General features: G+C 36.2%; 1 protein-coding gene across 8 annotated transcripts in view; it reads left to right on the top strand.

The window, feature by feature from the left end:
- The first annotated feature begins 510 nt into the window (after positions 1 to 510).
- LOC115442972 (serine/threonine-protein kinase WNK1) overlaps positions 511 to 22,269 on the top strand; it is a 58,629-nt gene continuing 36,870 nt past the window's right edge. For 4 of the 8 annotated variants that reach the window (XM_030168221.2, XM_030168219.2, XM_030168218.2 and 1 more), the window contains exons 1-2: positions 511 to 613; positions 5,721 to 6,355. In XM_030168221.2, the coding sequence (XP_030024081.2) occupies positions 6,059 to 6,355 (297 nt within the window). In that variant the 5' untranslated portion in view covers positions 511 to 613; positions 5,721 to 6,058. Of the gene's footprint in view, positions 706 to 804; positions 1,013 to 5,720; positions 6,356 to 6,740; positions 6,762 to 15,984; positions 16,006 to 22,269 lie in introns of those variants that run through there. The other 4 variants (XM_030168216.2, XM_030168217.2, XM_037438595.1 and 1 more) reach the window with 4 other exon arrangements.

Genomic DNA, 22,269 nt, shown 5'->3' with positions numbered 1-22,269 from the left:
CGGCGAGCCAAGACAGCTACATGACATTTGCGTGTGTCACGGGATTATAACCTTATATACTACATAATAAGGTTATTTTTCCGTCACACGCGTAGCTGTTTGACAAGTCATGACGGGTTAAATTATAATGACATTTTTCAATTACATGCTGCGTGAAGACGGCTGTAGTAGAAAAGTATGTTATAATGTTGCCATAAAAATGAAATAGATTTTCCAATAATTTTGACTTTCAGAAAAAATACAGAATTTTATATGATTACTGTTACAAATTGATCCGTATTAGTCAAATAACTTTTAAGAAATATTAAAACATAACACAAAAAATAATATAACACTGTAGGATTTAATCAAAATATTATTATCACACAGGAAAATAAATACAATTGATTCCATTTTCCTTAAATTAGCTTACGTGTTAGATAATGTTTTATATATATAGCATAAATATAAAAACGGGAATGTGAATTAGTACAGCTACAAAGGGAAAGTGAAAGAAAGATGTAATTGATCGATGATGACCCACTTTTCACGGCAAGTATTTTTTCAACTGTAGCAACATTGATCACTGATTGTGCAGAAGAAAAAACAATGGTGTGATTCCAGATTTTTATTTGTAAGTATTTATAGAATCCGATATCAATTTAGCTAATGTATCGTTTATGAGGCGATAAAAACGTTGACGCACCCGACGATGCCGATACCAAGGTACAAAACTAGCAATTACCTATAGAATTTCGCTTTCTGAACCTGACGTGCTGTCATTACAGTTTTTTACTCCTATTTATTCAGCTTGATTCAGCTATGCGCCATTTACTGCAATAGACTGAACGATGTCTGCGGATTTTATCACATATCTATAATAGAACACGGAGAGACGCGAGTGCAATGTACGGGTGTCTAAGTGTGCTATGTCAATGGTTTTGTGGTTCGTAATCGAACTATCGAGTGTTCCCGTAATGTTTTTCATGCCGGCACACAGTTTTCGCGAGTGTAGAAAGTATTTTTTTTGCTGGTAAGTGGCGGACGGCGGTGATGTCTTACTATTACTTTTCTGCCTTTGTAAATTGCTTGTAGAAGTGTAGGTTTCGAGTGTGCGATGATCTGCGAACAATCAGTAAACAATACAGCATGTTCGTGCTTAGATTTGTAAATAACACAGCACTTACAAGGGGGTTTTTGTGTGGTCACTGTGGTCTTTAATGTGGGCACATTAATGTCCAGAATGCTGCAAAATATTTTTGACATTATTGAAGATTTTTCCTGGTGTAATTCCTTTCGACCTTCACTGTTGTCAAATACTAATAAAATTGTTTATGATCAGTTTGTGTTGTGCATTGTGTAGTAATGCTGGCGTGTTGTGTAAACACTGCCCAGCTGAGTATCAAAACACTCATTAGCACATTTCTTGTAACTCATTATGTGGTGTAAAATTCATTTTACAACTTGTCACAATTTCCATTGTGCATTTGTGACTGGTAAATATGTTGTGTATACTATTTTATTTACTTCAATGTTGTCGTAATAGTATTTATTATACATGGACGGAATACACAGATGAAAACTTGCACCTCTGCCTACCCGTGTGGTGATGAAGGTGTGAAGTGTGTTTATTACATAAATCGAAACAATGCAATACTATTACAAAAATGTAAATTATTCAGTAGTAATTGTCAATTATTTTGCCATACCTATTTGTCAGCTATTTATCTTTTTCTAATAATATTTGTGATATAAATAAACTGCTACAGCTGTCTAGCAATCTGTCAATGATACACAGATTCAGACATACACATCAGAGATTTATTCTAATGATAAGGGTCAGAGCATATCTCTGGTAAAGTTAATGTTCATATATTAATCCTTAGAATTGGATAAATAATTTTTATCCCCTTCTATATTTTTTATATTGTTATTTACTATGAGGCCTATCAATCATACAGTTCCTAAATATATGTGGTTTACGTGGCCATTTATTTTGAAGATTAAATAGGATAATGTATATCTAGCATTATTATAAAATTTCTTTACATAGAAGATAATTTCGACATTGTGTCACTAAATGAAACCACATACTTATTTTGGAAAATAACACTAGAATAAGTGAATCAAACCATAGATATAAAATAAAAAAGGATAGGTTTGGAACAAAATAAATATTAATGGAAAGTAACTTTCATTTTACACACCCTGATGCTGCTACTACTACTCTAAGAGAATTCGAAGCAGCGGCAACACCACGCTGAGTCAAAAATTCACTCGCGCATACATCATATTTTGAAAATACTACAAAATGATAAAAAAAATCAGAAAAGTTAAACTGATTTTTGGTGCAAATATTTGTTCATGGATGATTTTTGGCATAATGTTTGTATAGGTGAAGACGAGTATGTAGTTCTATTTAATATTGCAATGTGAAAATGACTGTATAAAGTTTACATTTGATTAAAGGCATATACATATGCATACCTATATTCAATAGGTACTCATTAGACAAAAATATGTTATATTATTTTTTTCAACTATGTATGATGTAATTTGATTGGCTTCTTTTAGAACTTCAAGTACTTATCATTAAATTGTTCTTTCACCTGAACTAAGTGCAAGCTAATGGAAGTTTCATACAAACAATTTATTTACAAGCTTTTTATAGAAGTTAAAGTTTCTTCGGGAACCATAATCTTAATATGAACATCTTTTACTATGAATGTAATTTAAAGTTACTAATTGACAAATGTATATGATAAGCTAGTAGGAGTAATATTATTTAGAGCTATCACTTCTGCAAATCATTACCTTTACAAACCCTTAATTTATGTGACAAAGATCCTAAAATCTAGATGTATAATAACTTTTTTATTTCATATCCTACATTTGCAGTATCAACGCTTAACATAAAACTAATCTGCATTAAAACCACAAAAGAAAACGGATGTACACAGCAGACAGGCTTTATTACTATTGCAAATGAAGCTCATTTACAAGTCTCCGATTTTAATAAAAAATATCTGTTGACATAGCTCTTGTATTTATCTAGATAATAGTCAAGCACTATATCAGGTTAGGCTAGCACTAGTGGTGTTTTTGTAGCATAACTTATTTATTGGCGCCAGTTGGTCTTAGTTTTTATAGCGAAGTTACGAGTTGGCATGTTAAAAGGTCCTCATATATTATACAGTGATTTTCATTTATTTATAACTGCCAGCGTTTCTCATATAACAACGATGTATTAGACGCAATTATTTCTTTTACAATTTTTTGTGATTTCTTTAGTCTACCATCTGTTCTTATCTCGTTAAAATGAGGCGGTGCAAGATTTTGAAATATGTATATGACTAGCTTGATGACGTAGTTATGTGTGCGTGGTACTACACCGCTCTGAGATCCAAGTTCGAATCTCGGGTTGGGCAAGGCTATGTTAAGTTTTTTTATCAGTATCGGCATAGAGTTTGGAATATGTGCGTGATTGGTTGATAGGCTCGACCCATTACATGGGATGTAACACAAATGGCGGAAAGTGGGTGCCTTCGTTGCACCCTTGCCTACCCCTTCGGGGATAAAGGCGTGAAATGTATGTTTTTTTATAATTTTGACTCAGATTTTATTGTCAACCGACTGCCAGTCGTGGGCGTCTGGAGGATGCAGTCATGTGCAAATGGTGTTAACAAAACTACATAAAGTGTTGCCCGACCTTATCTAGTTTCATTTTACTGATCCGTCCACACTCATTCGTGTCACACTCGTTCGTGTTTCGAAAGATCACAAAATTTCCCAGAAATTTGATTTCGTGCTCGACCGTCCCGCCTCCCAACATCAAGCAACGGAAGACAGATGGACGGATAAGTTTTACGATATTGTGGTAGCCTATGTCCACCCCAGAGATAAAACGGCGTGACGTCATTGTAACTGATATGATCGACGGTCCATATTCGCAAACCCACTCTCCACGGCTTTAAGTACTAGCAATGAGCTATTTAGGGCGACCGCACACTTAAAAGGGTAATAGCCTGCTGATAACAACAGGATGGAAACTTGTCGTTAGAAACAATGTGTTTCGTGAACCTTTGCAACATTCTGTGTTGTTACAACGTTGTGGTTTTATAAATTATGATGAAAGTTGTAATAGTTTTGCATTGAAAAATCTAGTAAGGTATTTTTTTTTGAGTTGGTAAAGGATAAGCATTGCTCCTGATGGTAAGTTTAGTTGTCGGAGTTGAATAGGAGATGATGTCTGATGATGAGAGTCAAAAATATTGTGGTTAGTTGCTGAATTCTGAAGTGGCAACTCGTAGTTTAGTTTAGAGGTAGTCGTTAATATTTTTTAGCAGTCCCCTCATAATAAGTGGTCACTAGCCGAGTACAGTACCACAGAATTAGTACTCATTCTATCTCTTTCTTTCCGATTTTAAAATTTTAGGGTCATCGAGATGCTTGCCTATATAAGTCTCTTTATATAGGTTGTCTGGAAGATATCGCTTTTTAGCCATAAATCCGTCTATTAGTGCATGTTTTTATTATATAGAAATTATACTCATGTTACTGCATTTGGTGTATAAAGTAAAGTGTTTCATTCATTGTCAGTCATATCGATTGAAAACAGTGGTAACAGAAGGAAATAGGGGAGAATCGAGACTTAGTTGAAAGACATTAATGGCCGTACAAAGAGCAATAACAAAAACACATCACGCCTCTGTCTTAGAAGGGTTAGACAGAAGTGCAATTAGGACACCTACCTTTCGCCTTATGTATTCCGTCTCATCAAGTAATAGGGGTGAGTCTTTCTCTATATCGAGCACAAATTTCAGACCCCAGGATGATACTAAACAGAAAATCCCTATATCACTGCCCGGCTCGGGCTCCGAACCTCGGAACTCGGAACGGTTATACCGCGCACGCATTACAACGCCACCGAGGCACTTACAACAAAGCTTGCAACACAGTGGTACAACATCGCTCTAGTTCATACGCATTCATACAATACGAATACTATAATTTTCTAGAAGATAAATATCAATTGTTGTAACTTGTGGTAATGTAATTTCATCTGTATGGGAAACCGAAGCATGCGGGATTGCATAGTTATTCTGTAGATTATTCTTGGTATTCGTTTTGTGGCGCTCGATGGGGGAGGCCTATGTCGAGCAGTGGACAATTCCCGGCTGAAATGATGATGATTCGTTCGTATGGATGCCGTGTATTATTTTGATGTATTGAGTATGTAAAGTTTCGTACAGGTATAATTGTGGCGACTTGCGAGAGACAATAATTTCTCAACAATTGATAGTCTCCCTAAATATGAGTCCATTTACTCCAGGTGCATGTCTGTACAGTGCCCGTTAAGATCAAATCTTGGAAAACATATGTAATGTTATCAAATACTTGTTTTAAACTAATGCTTTATATTTTAATATCTTACCTATTGCGACTGAACTAAATTAAGTAAGCATGTTTGCTTAATTGTAGTTAGAAAAAGTAATAATTATAATAAATTGCTTAATTTCTTGTGTTACTTACATCTTTCAGAGACTTCAAAAATATTTTATGTTTACTAAGCTACGTCGTCTGCAAGCTATCAATGTAAACTTGGACAACTCCACGTCATGAAAACTTTATAAGTTAGATTGATAGAAATGAAACAGCAACCGTTATTTGCGATGAGATTCCCCTGGGCAAGATGGAAAATGTCTTTCTTTATTGTAACAATATTTTTTTCCTTGTTTCAGATAACATAAAACCTGCATAAGTAAACTTTCCAAAATCTTCCTGAAGACTGTTAATTTTTTAGATTTAGTTTTTTTCATCCTAGCTTAAAGACAGTTTGGAGCGGTGACCAGCGTGAAGGATGACAACACAGCGAGAGAGAATCAAAAGACGGAACTAGCTATTTATTTATTATTTTAATTAGTTTAATCCATTAATTTTCGTAGAATTTACCCCGTATACTCTCATATTAAAGGGCAAATATATTAATTAATATAATTTAATCAAATGGAATTGCTATTTATTCGAAGTTAATTGAGATTAAAAATGGAGCTCTGATTCGACGATTGATGGATGTAATATGGACAATATGGCTTCCAACGTGTCCTTACGGAGTAACAAACAGAGAAAAGACAATCTCATCACGCGGAAACAGGATAAGTCCCCGGAGAAGACTATCAGGGGAACCAGGGGTGCGTACAGGGGAATCCCCTCTACGTCCAAGCGGACCGATGAGGACGAGACGGGCTCGACGGAAAGACTGGACAGACCAAAGAAATTCATATCCCAGAACAAGAGCAACTATGGATTGGGGAAGAGGCCGGACTTCTCGCTTAAGAACAGGAACGTGCATTTAGCCTCCTCACGGTATGGCCAGGTGAGTCATTTTCATTTATCACTCCTAGGTTCAAAAAAATGTTTTCTCAAAATTACGCATACTAGTTTTTCATTTGGATTTATGGAGCTATAGAGCTTATTTACTGGATTTGCAGCCTTCTAGATTTCCTATGGATTCGTCAATAACCAAATTATGTTAATTGGTTGCAACTACGCATTAATAAAAATAAATTCACCTGTCAAGCCGTAATTACAAATCATGAGGTTAATTCGATGACTCCCGCGCCTGTCCACCTTAGTAAATTAAATATGGCCGAAATTTGAATCAATCAGGATCTACACTGCGCGTTGATTTTAGTGTAGGCGCTCTTAGCCTACGTTAATTGTATTACACTATGGACACCGATCACTCCATCATGCGAGGTCCGTGATGGTGCATCATGAGCGTGAGTTTTTTTTTTATTGACGAAGGATATTTGGCGCGTACAGCCATGTTATATTTTTTTTCACAAATTAGAAAATAAGTACGGGTGCCTATTTGTTTTTTGAGGTTTAGTCAACTATGTATTTTTTATTATTGTGTTCTGTTTTTCCTTTGGCAAGCAATTTTAAGTATAAAATAATAGTTGGAAGTAAGAGGATAATTGTTTTTCATATCAATAGCGATGTTTAATTATAATTTCTTGGTATATAAACGTGCACCAGTAATTGGATGTAAATAACTCGTATAGGTATACCATAATACTTTCAATACGTCTATATGTTATTTCACAATACATTTAGATAAGGATGCAAACGAGCAAGGTCATCTCTCAATAGTGAAATTCCGCGCATAAACCGGAATTCCGGTAAATCCAGGGGATTTTAATCCCGTAACAATATGTATCACGTTTCGTTGCACAATTATGCAAATGCAATCTGAATCTTTTTAGTATTGAGCGTATTATTTCACAAATTGAACAGTCATGCACATTGACAAATATGCTGATGCAGCATATACGTGATTTTATGCAACTGTTAGGAATCATCAGCTGAATGAAAGATAGAGATAATCTCTATTGGTGCCGCATTTGGAATTTTTCCTTTTTTTTATATCGATTTCGGGGGTAGAATACCCTCCACTGCTTTCCCCTGGGTAACCTCTTCAGGTCAATAGCAACACTGTTATTCTTATAGAAATGTGTTAGCAATATATCTTTGTTTATTTTACGTCGAACGTCGTATTTAGGTCTATCAATTACTCGCGCAATACGTGATGCTAAACATGTCCCTCTATGTTGCACAACATCGTGCGCTGTTGCGATAATGACTGTGTCTACAATTTGACGTAAAAGGGATGCTGTAGTGGAATTCAGCCCCCAGACTATATGACGAGCTACTCACCGTCTTACGCAGTTTTGCCCACTATACCAAGGGTGTACGAATTTGTTTCCAGTTGGGACAGATTTACATTTCCCGTTCCTGCTAACCCAATTTGTCATATCTACATTAGGGGATTGGGAGGATGTTAGCGGGATACTGGGGTGAGCCATTATAATTGTAGAGTGGGCTTGGTCTATCTAGCTTATCTGTTTACTGTGCACGCCAGTAAAAATTATATCGCGTCAGACAGCAACAAAACGTCACATAGGTGTGAGTAAGAAGACGATCTACGAAGGCTAGCCGATTGTAATCTTTCTATAACTTATGGTATGTATTGCCGAGTTCTATTTCTCTTTCTATATCAATGTGTTATGTCTAGTGAATGCAAAAGTTCGGCCACGAGGTTCAATGTTAACGGAGATCAGCCGGATGCGCAGGAGATATTACAGTGCACAAGTGTGTGCACAACTCTGTTCCTTCACTCTCATAGTCCGGTGAGACAGCAATCTGACATGACCGGAGAGAGATCAGGCGTAAGACCATACAGGCTGTAAAGGAGTATTTTTTAGTATGCAAAAAACCCAGTCACTATTATTTTTAGTCTGACGCGGGACCTCAGCGCGGTAGTTTTATTCGTACCACGTACGCATTACAACTACGCCACAGTCAAGTACTGTTCAACCCTATCAAATATTTCGCAGTTACTCTCCCGTATTGGGAGGCCGCGAGGCGCGCATGCACTCGCAAATTTACCTAAAGCCTCTGTTTACACACCAAACATTGCACATGTCCGTATCACATTACATTCGATAATTTGTACAACGCTCAACATGGATACTTATACAAATTTGTTCTACAATTATGGGTGTACGCGCTCTAAAATTAGTTTGTATAAATAATTGCATAGATATTGAGACGGGTGTTTTGATCGCGAGGCTGTTTGATCATTTTTTGATTGGTGACGTTTGATTGCTTTTCGTGATGTGTTGGTAAGGGTGACGTTGGTGTTTGTGGAATGGTTGATAACTGACGATTTGGTTTATCAGAAGCCATCAGGCGCGTATTAAAAACTTTGTTGTAAGGTCTAGGGAAAGTGAAGTGAATGAAAAGAAGTTCGCTAGTTTTTGTGTTTATCGCGATTAGACAAACAGACAGACAGAAGTTTGTTTTATAACATATAAGGGTAGGAGAGTTTCTTAAAATTACTAGCTTTATGAATTTCAGAATAAACAGACGTTATAATTCGATCATGTTAGTGTAAATATTTTGAACATTGATATTTATATTGATCTTAATTCAAATTAGGCGCACTTGGACGACTTTTGAGTGTGTTCTTTTTATAAAAATCACTTTTATTACAATTTAGACTCGTTAAGACTTCCAAAATTGATGATTTAATTCAGATTTTTGTGATACCCTCAAATAGGAAGATTTTTCCACAACATAACCTCTCTATAATACCTTAACTTCCAAGAAATAGTTTGTAACAGAGATTTTTTTCGCTGCGTCACAAATACGTTAGTGGGCTGACCTGATTCCGGGACGGCGTGGTGGCCGCGCGTGTCATCGCCCTAGCTCGCCCCCGTGTCCTATGAAGTGCATTGGATTAGGCCTCACATTATAGATTTTATAAGGCTTGGCTTCCGTCTGTCCTAAACTAAGTTCTAAGTAGAATAGCTGTTAGTTTTCACTGATTGAAGTTCCGACTTAGATTGGGTATTGCGAATCGTGTTAGAAATCGCACAGAAAGTTTTAGCGAAATGGAAGTCGAACCTAGTATTGCCTGATCAATAACCCATTACCCTGTTATTAGGCCAAGGTGACAACTAATTTTGCAACAAAAAATAATTAAAATTTACACACTTTACAATAAGCTAAGTTATATACGAAGTAGAGTGATATCAAACTTGTCTAACTAGCGCATCAATAACCAGATTTTTTCAGTTTGTTAAATCCTTCACCTAATAGAAAGCAGGGTGCCACTTATTCCTCCGAATTCAATTTTTTTATTATTGACGGCTTGCTGTTCGCGTGATGGTAAGCGATACGACCGCCCATAAACAGTAGAAACACCATCCACCACCTTGAGTTACAAAGCATTGTTTGGTAGTCCACTGCGCTCGCCATCCTGAGACATGGGATGTTAAGTCTTATTATGTCAAGTAGTTACGCTGGCTACAATGTCCTTCAAACCGTTTAGTTACTTTACCGGTGTCTCTCAAAAGGTATATTATCCTCAAATATTATTCCAGTGTCCCATTTCTTTGCCCTAAGGTATTTCCCACCTATATTTATAATTCCAGATGCAGTTTGCGGTCGTGTTCCTGTGGTTTCCTTAAACGTGACCAAACCGCATTGGAATCTATATTTACACTGGCTATAAATATAAATACATTGATTATTGGTTGCCCAGTTAGGTACCCAGTTAGTCGGAGTTGAATGTGCCTCTCCAATTTTAACAAATCGGTTAGACTTCATCATAAACACGTATATAATCATGCCTTTTATCCTTGAAGGTGTAGGCAGAGGCGCAACTGGTGCATACACTTTCCCATGCCATACATGTCCCATGATGGTACTGATAATGAGTACGAAAACCCAAAACCACTGCCCGAACTGGGAACGAACCCGAGACCTCAGTAATGAAAGTCGAACCGTAATACAACTACGCCACCGAGGCAGTCATCATGATAAATACATACATGAGTATAACAAACCCCAAGCGGTAGGCAGGACAATTCGAGCCTCCTTACTTGGCTGTATTTATGGCCGTCTGATAATGTGTTATGGGGCGAGTCTATTGGAATGTAAGGTTAAGTTGTATTTAGGGCAATTCAGGTGTCCCCGGGGCCGTCACGTATGCGCCGAAGAAGGCCACCGCGGGTTTTGGTTGGTATTCCAGTATAGGGTATACAGGGGTTAGGGACTCGGTCCAATGCTCGCTCGGATGATGTTATACCCCGAGTGTCGACGTTGAGCCGTAAGACCGGTGAAACCAACATAACCACCATTCCACTGACCCTCGAAGTGGTGGTAGCGATAACGCGTTTTTCCCCACTTAAAAAAAGGGCAATTCAGGTGTGATTTTAAAAAAAATAGATCTTTTCGTTAATGAAAATTTGGGTTTTAATTTCCCTTAATATGGTATAGGTACTTTGAGATGAGTTCTTGATCTAGTGTTTACGTCAGAAATCAATTTTCATATGCGTGAAGCCGCAAGAACTATTTTATAGTTATACCTTTTTATTTAGTATTTAATCTAGAGGTATTCCGATTACACAACGTTTGGCGTTGTTTCTTCTCTAATGTATTAAAAACCAGTATTAAAATAACATAATACCAAAACAAAACTGATAACAAGGATGTGTTGATAAGAATCTCCTAAATGTTCCGATTTATTGCAACCGGTCGTGTTGTTGAAATATTGGGAATCTCCATATATGATTATCTTATTGGAAATGTTATTGATTTTAAACTTAATTTAAATATGCTATTTATATAGGATTTCTAAACGAATGGACATAGTGTTGTTTTTACTGGGGCTGTCACAAAGACTAAAGAAATGACTTCAATGTTCAATTAATTGCGGATTAGATCATTTTGGTGGTTTAAAAAAACAATCACAATTGGTTCACCCAGTCAAAAGTTTTGAGGTAACAAACACAAAATATACAGTCGAATTGAGAAACTCCTCCTTTTTTGAAGTAGGTTAAAAATTACTAAAAATTATAGTAAGCTGCATTAACCTAGTACCACGCAACTATCAGATGTTCATGGATCGACTCTCCAACTGGCTACGCCATGGGTAAGGTCATATTTTAGTAGCAGTAGTAGCAGAGGTGTATATAAATATTCCTTTACAAATGTGTGACGAGACGAGAAAGTATCTCCTCTGATGACGTCACGACTGCCCATAAATAGCAATGTACCCCCATCCAGAACTTTCATATATAAATCTCTCTGCAGAACATTTTACTGTTACCATTTATCGTCACTTTGCTATCAGATGTCAAATTCGCATAAATTATTTGAATCCATAAAATGTTCAACATTATTTATATTGTCATTATTAACCCCTTCTATTAGTTCTGAAAGCAGTTTTCACCGAAGAAGAACGGGCTAGAAACTCTAGTGTTGCACTTTTCAAAATCAGTTCAAACGAATTTAGCTTCAGAGCATACGAAGGAAAAATTAGAATTCGTTTTTTTATTTACTTGTCTCAATACTCATTACATTGTTTCTACAGTCTTTTAATTCAAAAAGCAACAGTGCTTACGTATCGCTTGATGCTAAAAACAAATTCCCAAATATGACAAATTTACTTGTAAGTGACGTAAAACTGAACGTAATACTGACTTCTGTTTAGAAACCACAGGACAATTTACCATTTACTGTTATCTGTCGACTGTCTGGTGCCAGCAATAACTATTTCCAAGAATAGGTGACGTCACGACAGACGACCGAACTTGGAACTTATACTATCTCGTATAACATTGCTATAAGAAAATAGTGGTGAAACTAGGGTTTGCGATTCAAGGATATAAAAATAGTTGCTTGATTACCGAATAAATAAGGTTTATTTTTATTTACTATAAACCAAGTTTGCACTTTTATAGCTCTTCTCCACAAACGATCCCTATCTCAATCTTCAATCTGATTCCACCAACGAACCAATCAAAATAACTTATTTGGAAGCATGTCAAAAAAGTTTGTTCTGATTGGTCCATTTTTGAGATAGAGCGAAAAAACAATTGGGATCGTTTGAGAATGGCAGTTAATGGGTTAGGCAGAGTTGTAACTGCGTCAAGTTTCTGTCGATTTTTTTTCAGATAATGTATAGAATTTATTGTAGTTATAATAAATACCAAGCAGAAGAGTTACTAATGCTCTATCCACACAGGCATGGGCAACGTTCGTCCCACGTGACAGAGCTGAGCCAAAAAATACATTTAATTAAAAAAAACACGACACTAAATTAAACAATATCGACTTAAGAATTGCGTTTTTTTGGGATCATTCTAAGGGGGTGAGCAACTCTGGTGTTATCATAAAACAAATGTCTCACATTTTTATGTTGTCCGAAAAATAATCCAGAACTTCACGGATCACAGCCCAAGTACTTCGCTACTAAACCAAAGAAGCGATATATAAGCAGCCGTATTAATATTGTAGTTGAGTCCACTTTTGTAACCGTACGTAATACAGTAGCGTTGACCACGGTGATAAGTCATAACAGAGTTATTTCCTGAAATGTCCTTATAAAAGCAACGGTGACGGTATCCTATTTAATGGCGTTAATGTTCTTTGCCCCATTACTAAAATAATTAGGTCACAGCGTGACGTACGCGCATGTCTAAGCCTATTATTGTAAATACATCCATACATATTGTAAAACAAAGTTTCCCGTCGCGTTTGTCTGATCGCAATAAACGGATTTTGTTGAAGATATGGAGATAGTTTGAGATCCTGGGAAGGACATTGGCTAATTTTTTTCCCGGGAGAATATTTAGCGGAACATTTATTCCAGAAAAAATATCTCATATGCTGGCGAAGCCGCGAGTGACAGCTTGTAGTTAATATAATGAGAAGGATGATTTCTCCCTTGGTTACAACAAGAACAAATATGTATACATATAACACACATGTTTTTTTATGCCTCAAAGGGGTAGGCAGAAGCGCACCTCGTGCACGCACTATATTGATATGTGTATTCTGAGCCATGATGAATAGGGGGCGACTCCAACGTCATTGTCAGCACAAATTCCAGACTCCGGGCTAATACTGAGCAGATAAACCCAATTTCACTTGAATGTTGGTAATCCTTATTCTTTAAATGCAACATACTTTTATAAGCACCTTTCAGAAAGTACTTGGCTTAGTTTTGGAACCGCTCGACTTCTAAGCGTTAATCCCCTGGGGAATCTGGTCACAAAGAAATAGTATTAATAAATATATCTACTTTATTTATTCATTTATTTTAGGCCCAGAATAACTCGTATGGAAAAACATACATACATTCTTGTAAGATTAAATTATGATTATGGTTTATGTCTTAATTTATTAATCAATTTATGATCTCATTACATTAATTACAAAATAACATTAACTAAAAAAAACAGCGATAGCCTAGTTTGTGATGGAACGGACTGCCGAGACGAATATCCGCAGGATCGAATCCCAAGGGCCCACACCTCGGACTTTTTAAATAATGTGTGTATTCTTTGTGAATTATCGCTTGCTTCTTGCTTTTGCTTTGAAGAAAATATCGTGAGGAAACCTGCATACCTAAGAAGTTCTCTATACCAATTTTGAGGATGTGTGCAGTTTACTAATCCGCACTAGGCCAGCGTGGTAGACTACGGCCTAATCTCTTTCAGTAGTAAGGGAGGTCCGAGCCCACCAGTGGGACAGTATAGAATACAGGGAAGATATTATTATTTGTATTACATTCATTACTGTCTAATAAAACGTATTATTTTCCTCAAGTAGATTATTGGCTATTCACTCCATTCTAAATACATGTTTATTAACATCAAATGGTGAATTATTCCGTTTCTTAATTATCGCTTATTTATCTTTATTTATTTGTGCATCATAGATAAAAATTTGGAAGTAGACTGTAAACAAATGCATTGTGATTCATTTTCATATCTGTTTGATTTTTAGATTCGCCTAAATATGCGGGACATCCGACGAATCGACAAATATGAGTAGTCTTTGTTTTGGTAATTGATTTTCCTTATTTTCTTATACTTCATCTTCCGCCTTATTTTTGATTTTCTTATAGTATGAACTACCATACCGCTTCGGTGACGTAGTTCTTTAAGTTTCGGTACGAATCTCAGTTCGACCAAAGTGATATTGGGGTTTCTCTGCTGAGTAGCTAAAATGGGTGTAGATACACCGCTGCTTACCCCTTCGGGGACTAATTGTAAGTGTGTTGATGAATCATCCTGTTAGGTAACCATTTAAAGTACGTCATGCACCTACAAATTCAAGTTATTCATAAATGAATACATCATAATCATATCAGTCTTGTATTATATACTGTCCTATTGCTGGATGGACCTCCTCTACTACTGAGGGGGATTAGGCCTTGGTCCACCACGCTGGCCTAGTGCGGATTGGCAGACTTCACATACCTTTTAAATTCTTATAGAGAGCTTCTCAGGTATACAGTTTTACTCACCATTAAAGCATAATTACATCATCAGCTGCCTTTTGTACAGTCCCTCAAACAATTGGTAGCGAAACCCACACGTATGTACTAATCATTTTGTGGTTCACCAGTACCTATTATGACCTTATATCGACGTCATTGTCTACGAGGGTAGACAGAGAGATAAAAAGTTCCAAGAGTTGCTAACGACACTTCCCTTGCCCGTGATAATTTACAAGAGACCATACAAATTCCGTATCCATGCAATTCGCATTCATGTGTATGAAGGTTTGTAAAAATGGAAAGATAGCTGACGGTTGCTCTATTCTGAATTGTACCCAGGACCTGATGATTGAGGGCGGTTCGAGTATTACGTAAGCACCTAAAGGCGCGGGAGGGGTTCTAGGGTAGAAATGAAGTAGGAATGTAGGCATACACAAACAAATTATTCAATAGGGTTTTTACTTGCGGTGAAATGTTTGACATGCAAAAAGTCATGTACAATGTACAGTCGGGCACGAAAGTTGTTGAACGGAATGAAAATTTCAAATGGCGTATATAATGTCGTTGCCCTATTTTTTTTTTTCATGAAACAAAGTACAGATAGTGTTTATTATTATTTTATTATTCTATACAGATTATTTGATATTTCTATTAAATTAACATGTAAAGTTGATTTGAAGTTTTGAGTTTCTTCCAGTATTTTTGTGCACGTCACTCCGCAGTGTGTCAATGTGTTTTCAAATAGTGTCACAGGATTACTGTTTCTTTGAACGTTATTAATCACCTTTCGTTAACATGTTCATAAAAATTGCGGAGTTATTGCATACCATTCAACGTTTTCCTTTGGTGCACACCTAGTGTTTGTAATAAAAAAAATATTTCAAGGTTTTATAAAAAAATATTTTCATTGTAAAAAAGTGAATAAATAATAATTGTGATAGACATTTAAATTTTTTGAAGACGTAATATTTTTTTTTTGATTAAAATAACTTGTTCTATAAAAAGGACAGTGTTCGTTTTTTTGTTAATCTAAGATTAAAAGAGTGTTTTGACATAACATATTTTTATGGATTTTATTGTAGTGTAAATGTGTTTGTACGCCGCTCGGCGTTCCTAATGATCGCTCTGTTGATGATTTTGGTGCTTATCTGGTCCGCCTGCTGTATGTAAGTGTCTTTTTTATTTTTGGCGCCAATCTGTTTGTTGTGTTTTGATTGGAAAGCGATGTATACTACTGCGCCTTATATAGTAAATGTCGTGCCGAGCCCCGAATTTGTTGGTGGTAGGATATATTTTATATCCGCCCGATAGCGACCACCGTACACAAGGTGTTAAAACCCGCTATAGTGCTCCACGTAAGTGTGTCTTTCCGGGATCAGCCAGTGTATACCCAGTTCCAACAGGCGGACATAATTGAGTTAACTGTCGAAGGATAATCACCTCTTGTCAGTTGATATTCTATTAGAACCCACTCCACTTACCATCAGGTGCAGTGGGGTCACTCTATCGTTTAAAAAAAAAAAAACATATTATAACTCGGTAATACAAGAAGACATTGTTGGTGTAATTGTCCAGCATGTTTGGCCACCTGGGTTGGTAGGTCGCGGAACTGACCTACTCACCTCCCCTCTACCCTACCAGACAGGCATCTTAATTGGATTTCCTCAGGCTTATGTAACTATTTCGCATTTTTATTAAGTAAATAGAATAATGTAATAACATGCCATTTAAATTGACAGCTATGCTAAGTAACAGGCAAATGTATAAAAACAATGTTCAATTTAAATTTGGCACTGAGTCCGAAGTTTTTTTGAATGTGCATACAAACTTTAAAATAAGAATTTCAAAGATTACATGGCTTGTTTTGATAGTTTTAAAATGATTTCTTATTGAACTGTATAATATAAAGTTCAATAATTTTTTTGATTACGATAAAAACCCAGAAATTTATTTATTTACAAATCATAGCACTATAATATAGGTTATTACAACTGAGTTAGGATGCTAATTTTTAAGGTGTGTGAAGTCTACCAATCCGTACTAGGCCAGCGTGGTGGACTAAGGCCTAATCCCTCTCAGTAGTAGAGGAGGCCCGTGCCCAGCAGTGGGCAAGTATATAATACAGGGCTGATATTACTAGGATGCGTACTAAGTTTAGAATTTGTATCGCGTATCCCTTACAATCCAGTAACAATAACTAAATTTGTCAGACTAGTCCGAAGTCTCAAAGTTACAAAAGAAAATAAAACAAATAAAAATAATAATAACTACAACATTCTCCATAAAGAATGAATTAAAAAAAAAACCAGCACGAATTTGCTATTTTCTGTTAAAAAATTAAAACCATGGTTGAAGAAAAATTTACTAGTACACTCATTCTAAATATATTTTACGTTTATGTTTTGTTGGCAACTTGCAAAGAGATAAGCCTTTGAATCCAACCGCTTCTGCATGCTATGTTTGAGATATTATAAAAATATATCATTAAGGTTAATAACTTGACAGTGTCAAGGAAGCTAGATCATGTTGAACGGATGTCATTGACGGCCCTCTGACTTAGACGTCCTCTGTCCACCTGTTTATCGTCAGCAAAAAACAGTTATATAATCTGGTAACACCACTTAAAAATACATCCATAAATTGGCTTCGAATAGCCGATAGAATATTAAAGATAAGATGTAATGTGGTATTTTTGGCATTTGCAAAGATTTAGATTCAGATATGAATATGTAAAGCGTATTTTCTTTTTATCCTGACTATTATTATTGGATTTAAAAGCCTTGCATATTAGTCAAGGCTGATCATTATTTTTTGTTGATGGTGAGTGATCTCTGATGATGAGACAAAATACATCAATATGATGAATGTAATGAAATGAGGTATATGAAGATTAGAACAGAAGGGTATATATTTCAGGGTGTCTAGCAATAAATGCAGAGTATTAAAAATGAGTGATTCAGGGCAAGTCTTTATAGATGTGCCAATCTTTATTCCCAATATATAACTAAACAATATATATTTTTTTGCTATTAATGTCAACAATAATACTTTTTCAATTAAAGTCACTAACAGTCGTTTTGAAGAAACGATTCCAATCTCAATCCGATTCTTGAATTAACCAATCACAGTAATTCATTTGTAAGCATGTCAAAAAACACTTTGTTCTGATTGGTCCATTTTTGAGATAGATCGAAAAAGCAATCGGTATCGTTTATTGAAAATGGCGGTAAATCTCAAACATTGTTAACTAATATAAAATTAAAACTGTACACAATTAACCGGTCACATTTTATCATCATGTGTCGTGTAATGGCTGCTCGTGTTACAGTGGGCATCTAAAAATACCGCTGCCATATAATCCACAAGATAATCTTTAATTACTCTCATTAGAGCCCGTTTACATGATACGTGTGTAACGCGCGTTCAACGACTTTTAGCACGTCTTGATCAGATAGTTTTGTTTTTCTAAATCAACGTCAGGGAAAGATCGTGAAAGACGTTTGGATCAGATATAAGATTTGTGTTGGCTCAGTGCGTTTATGTCAGATAATGATGGAATTGCATTTTGACAAAGTACAAGATTGTCAGATTTGATCTTTATTTTTTTTATAAATAGTGAAAATCATTTTTGTTTGAACACGTGGGTCGTAAGACCTAACTGGGTGTAGGTTTTTATATAGGAAAAAAATAGTTTGAGTTTAGAATATCGCGTCAATTGTACTTACTGCACGTATGATTTCTGATGTAAATTGAATCTTAAATAAGAAATCTAACAATGGGTAAACAGAGTTGGATGCTCCTAACTTAGTCTTACCTACATTCAGTAAGTCAGCCACTTAAACACGTGCATACGATTTAGAAATCCACACGCTTTGATCGGTTGTATACACTAGGCTTTATTCACCGGCCTTCGTTGTCACCACACTGTGTTCCCAAAATGACTTGTCAGAGATAAGGAACTACTAAATATTATCAATGAAAAGTTAATTTGGAGCACAGAGATGTGCGTGGATCGCGTAATTTGTGTCATTCACGAGGTCACTGAAATTGATTCTTTGCATCATGATATCGATACTCCTGTAGGTTTTTCCGTGGATAACATGTGAGGTAAATATCGAATTTCATTGCAAAACTGCTTTTAGAATCACATTTTCTTTTAAGTCAATCAATAGATTTTTGATGTAAATAATTTGGATATATTGCTGAAACAAGTGTCGCCTTGTTGCTCAACCTGTTCAAATATATAAGCAATGTTGCATGTAAAATTTTAGTTTAAACCTCGACCAATAGACGTATTTATCAGTGTGGTCGATAATTGCAATTTTGTGACTATTGTCCTACCTTATTTATTTTGCTTTCTATATATTATGTGCAAAAATTGTGTCAGTAACGATATATAGTTTAGGTAAATTATCACCTAAGCTACATTTAAAGTGCCGGGACATAAAAATTTGCACTAACTTACTAGTCAAGTTTTAATAACAAGCATGTGCGAAGATGCAAAACGAACGACTTAGGACCTAACAGAAAACACTTTTTAGCATGTACCTAATATTCTATTTTATTTTATTATGAGCTGACCTGACAGACGTTGTCCTGCCTTCACTGTGAATTTGCAGCGCGCTTTCTATCAATCGCTGACAGTTTTTCAAACTGAGAGTTATTTAAAATTAATATTGTTTTCTTAAATTTGCTAATGTTTCGCTCAACTTCCTTAATTGTTTTCTTTCATAAGAACCTTCTATTGAAAATAATTAAAACAACAAAAAAAGAATTCGCGAAATTATTCCATTCGTTCACACGTGATGCGAGGACCAATGAAAAAAGATTCAATTTTATATAATATATACCTATAGATGGATAACTTGACATATCGAAGTTGACGTTACGGTAAAGAAAAACAATAAAATAAAGACAAATATTTGAAAGTGTGCCGTCTGTCTGGGTTAATTTTAATTCATAATTTTCTTGTTACCAAATTAGGTAACTAGAAAATATAAATAAGATAGTAAAACGACTGTCTGGTCAATTTCATTGGATAACGGCTTTGTTTTAACTTGATCTTCGCGTAATGCAGAAAAAGTATGGATAAAATATATTGTATACTTTGACGAAAATCTTGAGGTTAATTTAGATGTCGGCACCCATTTTAATGAAACATATGATAGATAAGCATATCGAAGGTAATTAAAGTCTTATTATATTATCCCCCGAGGCAATTCTAGTGCGTACGGTTTCCAAACCGAATGCACGCCTATGCACTAGGTAACATTTGTCGTGGCTCTAGATCAAGTGTGTATATCTCATGGTTGCCGATTCACATTGAGGCCTATGAGGGCTCGCGAACACATCCTAGCCTTCTTTCTACCCTCCTACGATCCTTCTACTTCCTCCACACTTTCTTCCCCAGTTACTGGACAGTGGCGGTAATTATTCCTGTTTATAGTAATACGTGTACTGACCGACTTGCATGGATCAGTAGCGTAGATGTTTCACTATACTCTCCAGGTTTCTAATCGGTTTCCACCGAACATATTTTATTCAGAAAAATAATAATTATATCAGAAAAATAAACTAGCAATACGATTTCGTTGTTAAAATAACACAACCGGAATGTCGGTTTATGATACGGAAGAAATACCATTACAATCACAAAACTTCCGTGAACTTCTTTTGTTCTAGTTTAGTCATACGAAAATTCAATCTAAGACCGAAGTACTTCCCATTTTACGTACACAGCGTTATCAGTTTTGACGAACGTCAATCGATAACTAGTTCTCAACTTGATCCAATTAAATTGTATGATTCATTATATCGACGGTTGAAGGGGAATTGACATAAGCGATATTTTTTTTCGAAAAAATTTTACTAGTTTAAATAATATAATAATAATATCAGCCCTGTATTATCTACTAGCCCACTGCCGAGCACGGGCCTCCTCTACTACTGAGAGGGATTAGGCCTTAGTCCACCACGCTGGCCTAGTGCGGATTGGTAGACTTCACACACCTTCGAAATTCCTATAGAGAACTTCTCAGATGTTCAGGTTTCCTCACGATGTTTTCCTTCACAGTTAAAGCGAACGATAAATTCACAAAGAATACACACATGATTTTAGAAAAGTCAAAGGTGTGTGCCCTTGGGATTTGAACCTGCGGACATTCGTCTTGGCAGTCCGTTCCACACCCAACTAGGCTATCGCCGCTACTAGTTTAAAAGAACATAGAAAAAGGTGCTGATCTATACTATTATATAAAGCTGAAGAGTTTGTTTGTTTGTTTGTTTGTTTGAACGCGCTAATCTCAGGAACTACCGGTCGAAATTGAAAAATTCTTTTTGCGTTGGATAGCCCTATGTTCGTGGAGTGCTATAGGCTATATATCATCACGCTATACCCAATAGGAGCGGAGCAGTAATGCCTAATCTCAGGAACTACCGGTCCGAACTAAAAAATTCTTTTGCGTTGGATAGCCCTTTGTTCGTGAAGTGCTATAGGCTATATATCATCACGCTATACCCAATAGGAGCGGAGCAGTAATGGCTAATCTCAGGAACTACCGGTCCAAACTGAAAAAATCTTTTTGCGTTGGATAGCCTTTTGTTCGTGGAGTGCTATAGGCTATATATCATCACGCTATACCCAATAGGAGCAGAGCAGTAATGGATAATCTCAGGAACTACCGGTTCGAACTAAAAAAATCATTTTGTATTGGATAACCCTTTGTTCGTGAAGTGCTATAGGCTATATATCATCACGCTATGACCAATAGGAGCAGAGCAGTAATGGCTAATCTCAGAAACTAGGAGTTTGAACTGAATAATTCTTTTTGTGTTGGATAGCCCTTTATTCCTGGAATGCTATAGGCTATATATATCATCACGCTATGCCCAATAGGAGCGGAGCAGTAACCGCTAATCTCAGGAACTACCGGTTCGAACTGAAAAAATATTTTTGTGTTGGATAGCCCTTTGTTCCTGGAGTGCTATAGGTTATATATCGTCACGCTATGACCAATAGGAGCGGAGCAATAATGAAACATGATGCAAAAACGGGGACAATTTATTAGTTTTGAGAGCTTCTGTTGCGTGCGCTGCGTAAACGGTTAAAGTTATGCAACAATAATGTATGACGGGATTGTTCCTCTTAAAAAGTTCTACAAAAATATATCATAAAACAAAGTCCCCCGCTGCATCGGTCTGCCCGAACGTGTTAAACTCAAAAACTACCCAACGTATTAGGATAAAATTTGGTATGGAGTCGGTTTGAGACCCTGGGAAGAACATAGGCTCCCGGGAAAATATATAGCGTGACTTTTATAACGGAAAACTTTAGCCCGAAAAACTTTATAACGCGGGCGGAGCCGCGGGCAAAAGCTAGTTTTAAATATGTATGAAACTTGGTGTCGTAAAAAATGTCGCTTAAGACAATT

The sequence above is a fragment of the Manduca sexta genome, chromosome 3 (genome assembly GCF_014839805.1).
Source record: "Manduca sexta isolate Smith_Timp_Sample1 chromosome 3, JHU_Msex_v1.0, whole genome shotgun sequence".
Lineage (NCBI taxonomy): Eukaryota > Metazoa > Arthropoda > Insecta > Lepidoptera > Sphingidae > Manduca > Manduca sexta.
The sequence above is the reverse complement of the archived record's forward strand: the minus strand, read 5'-3'. Positions and strand labels throughout refer to the sequence as shown.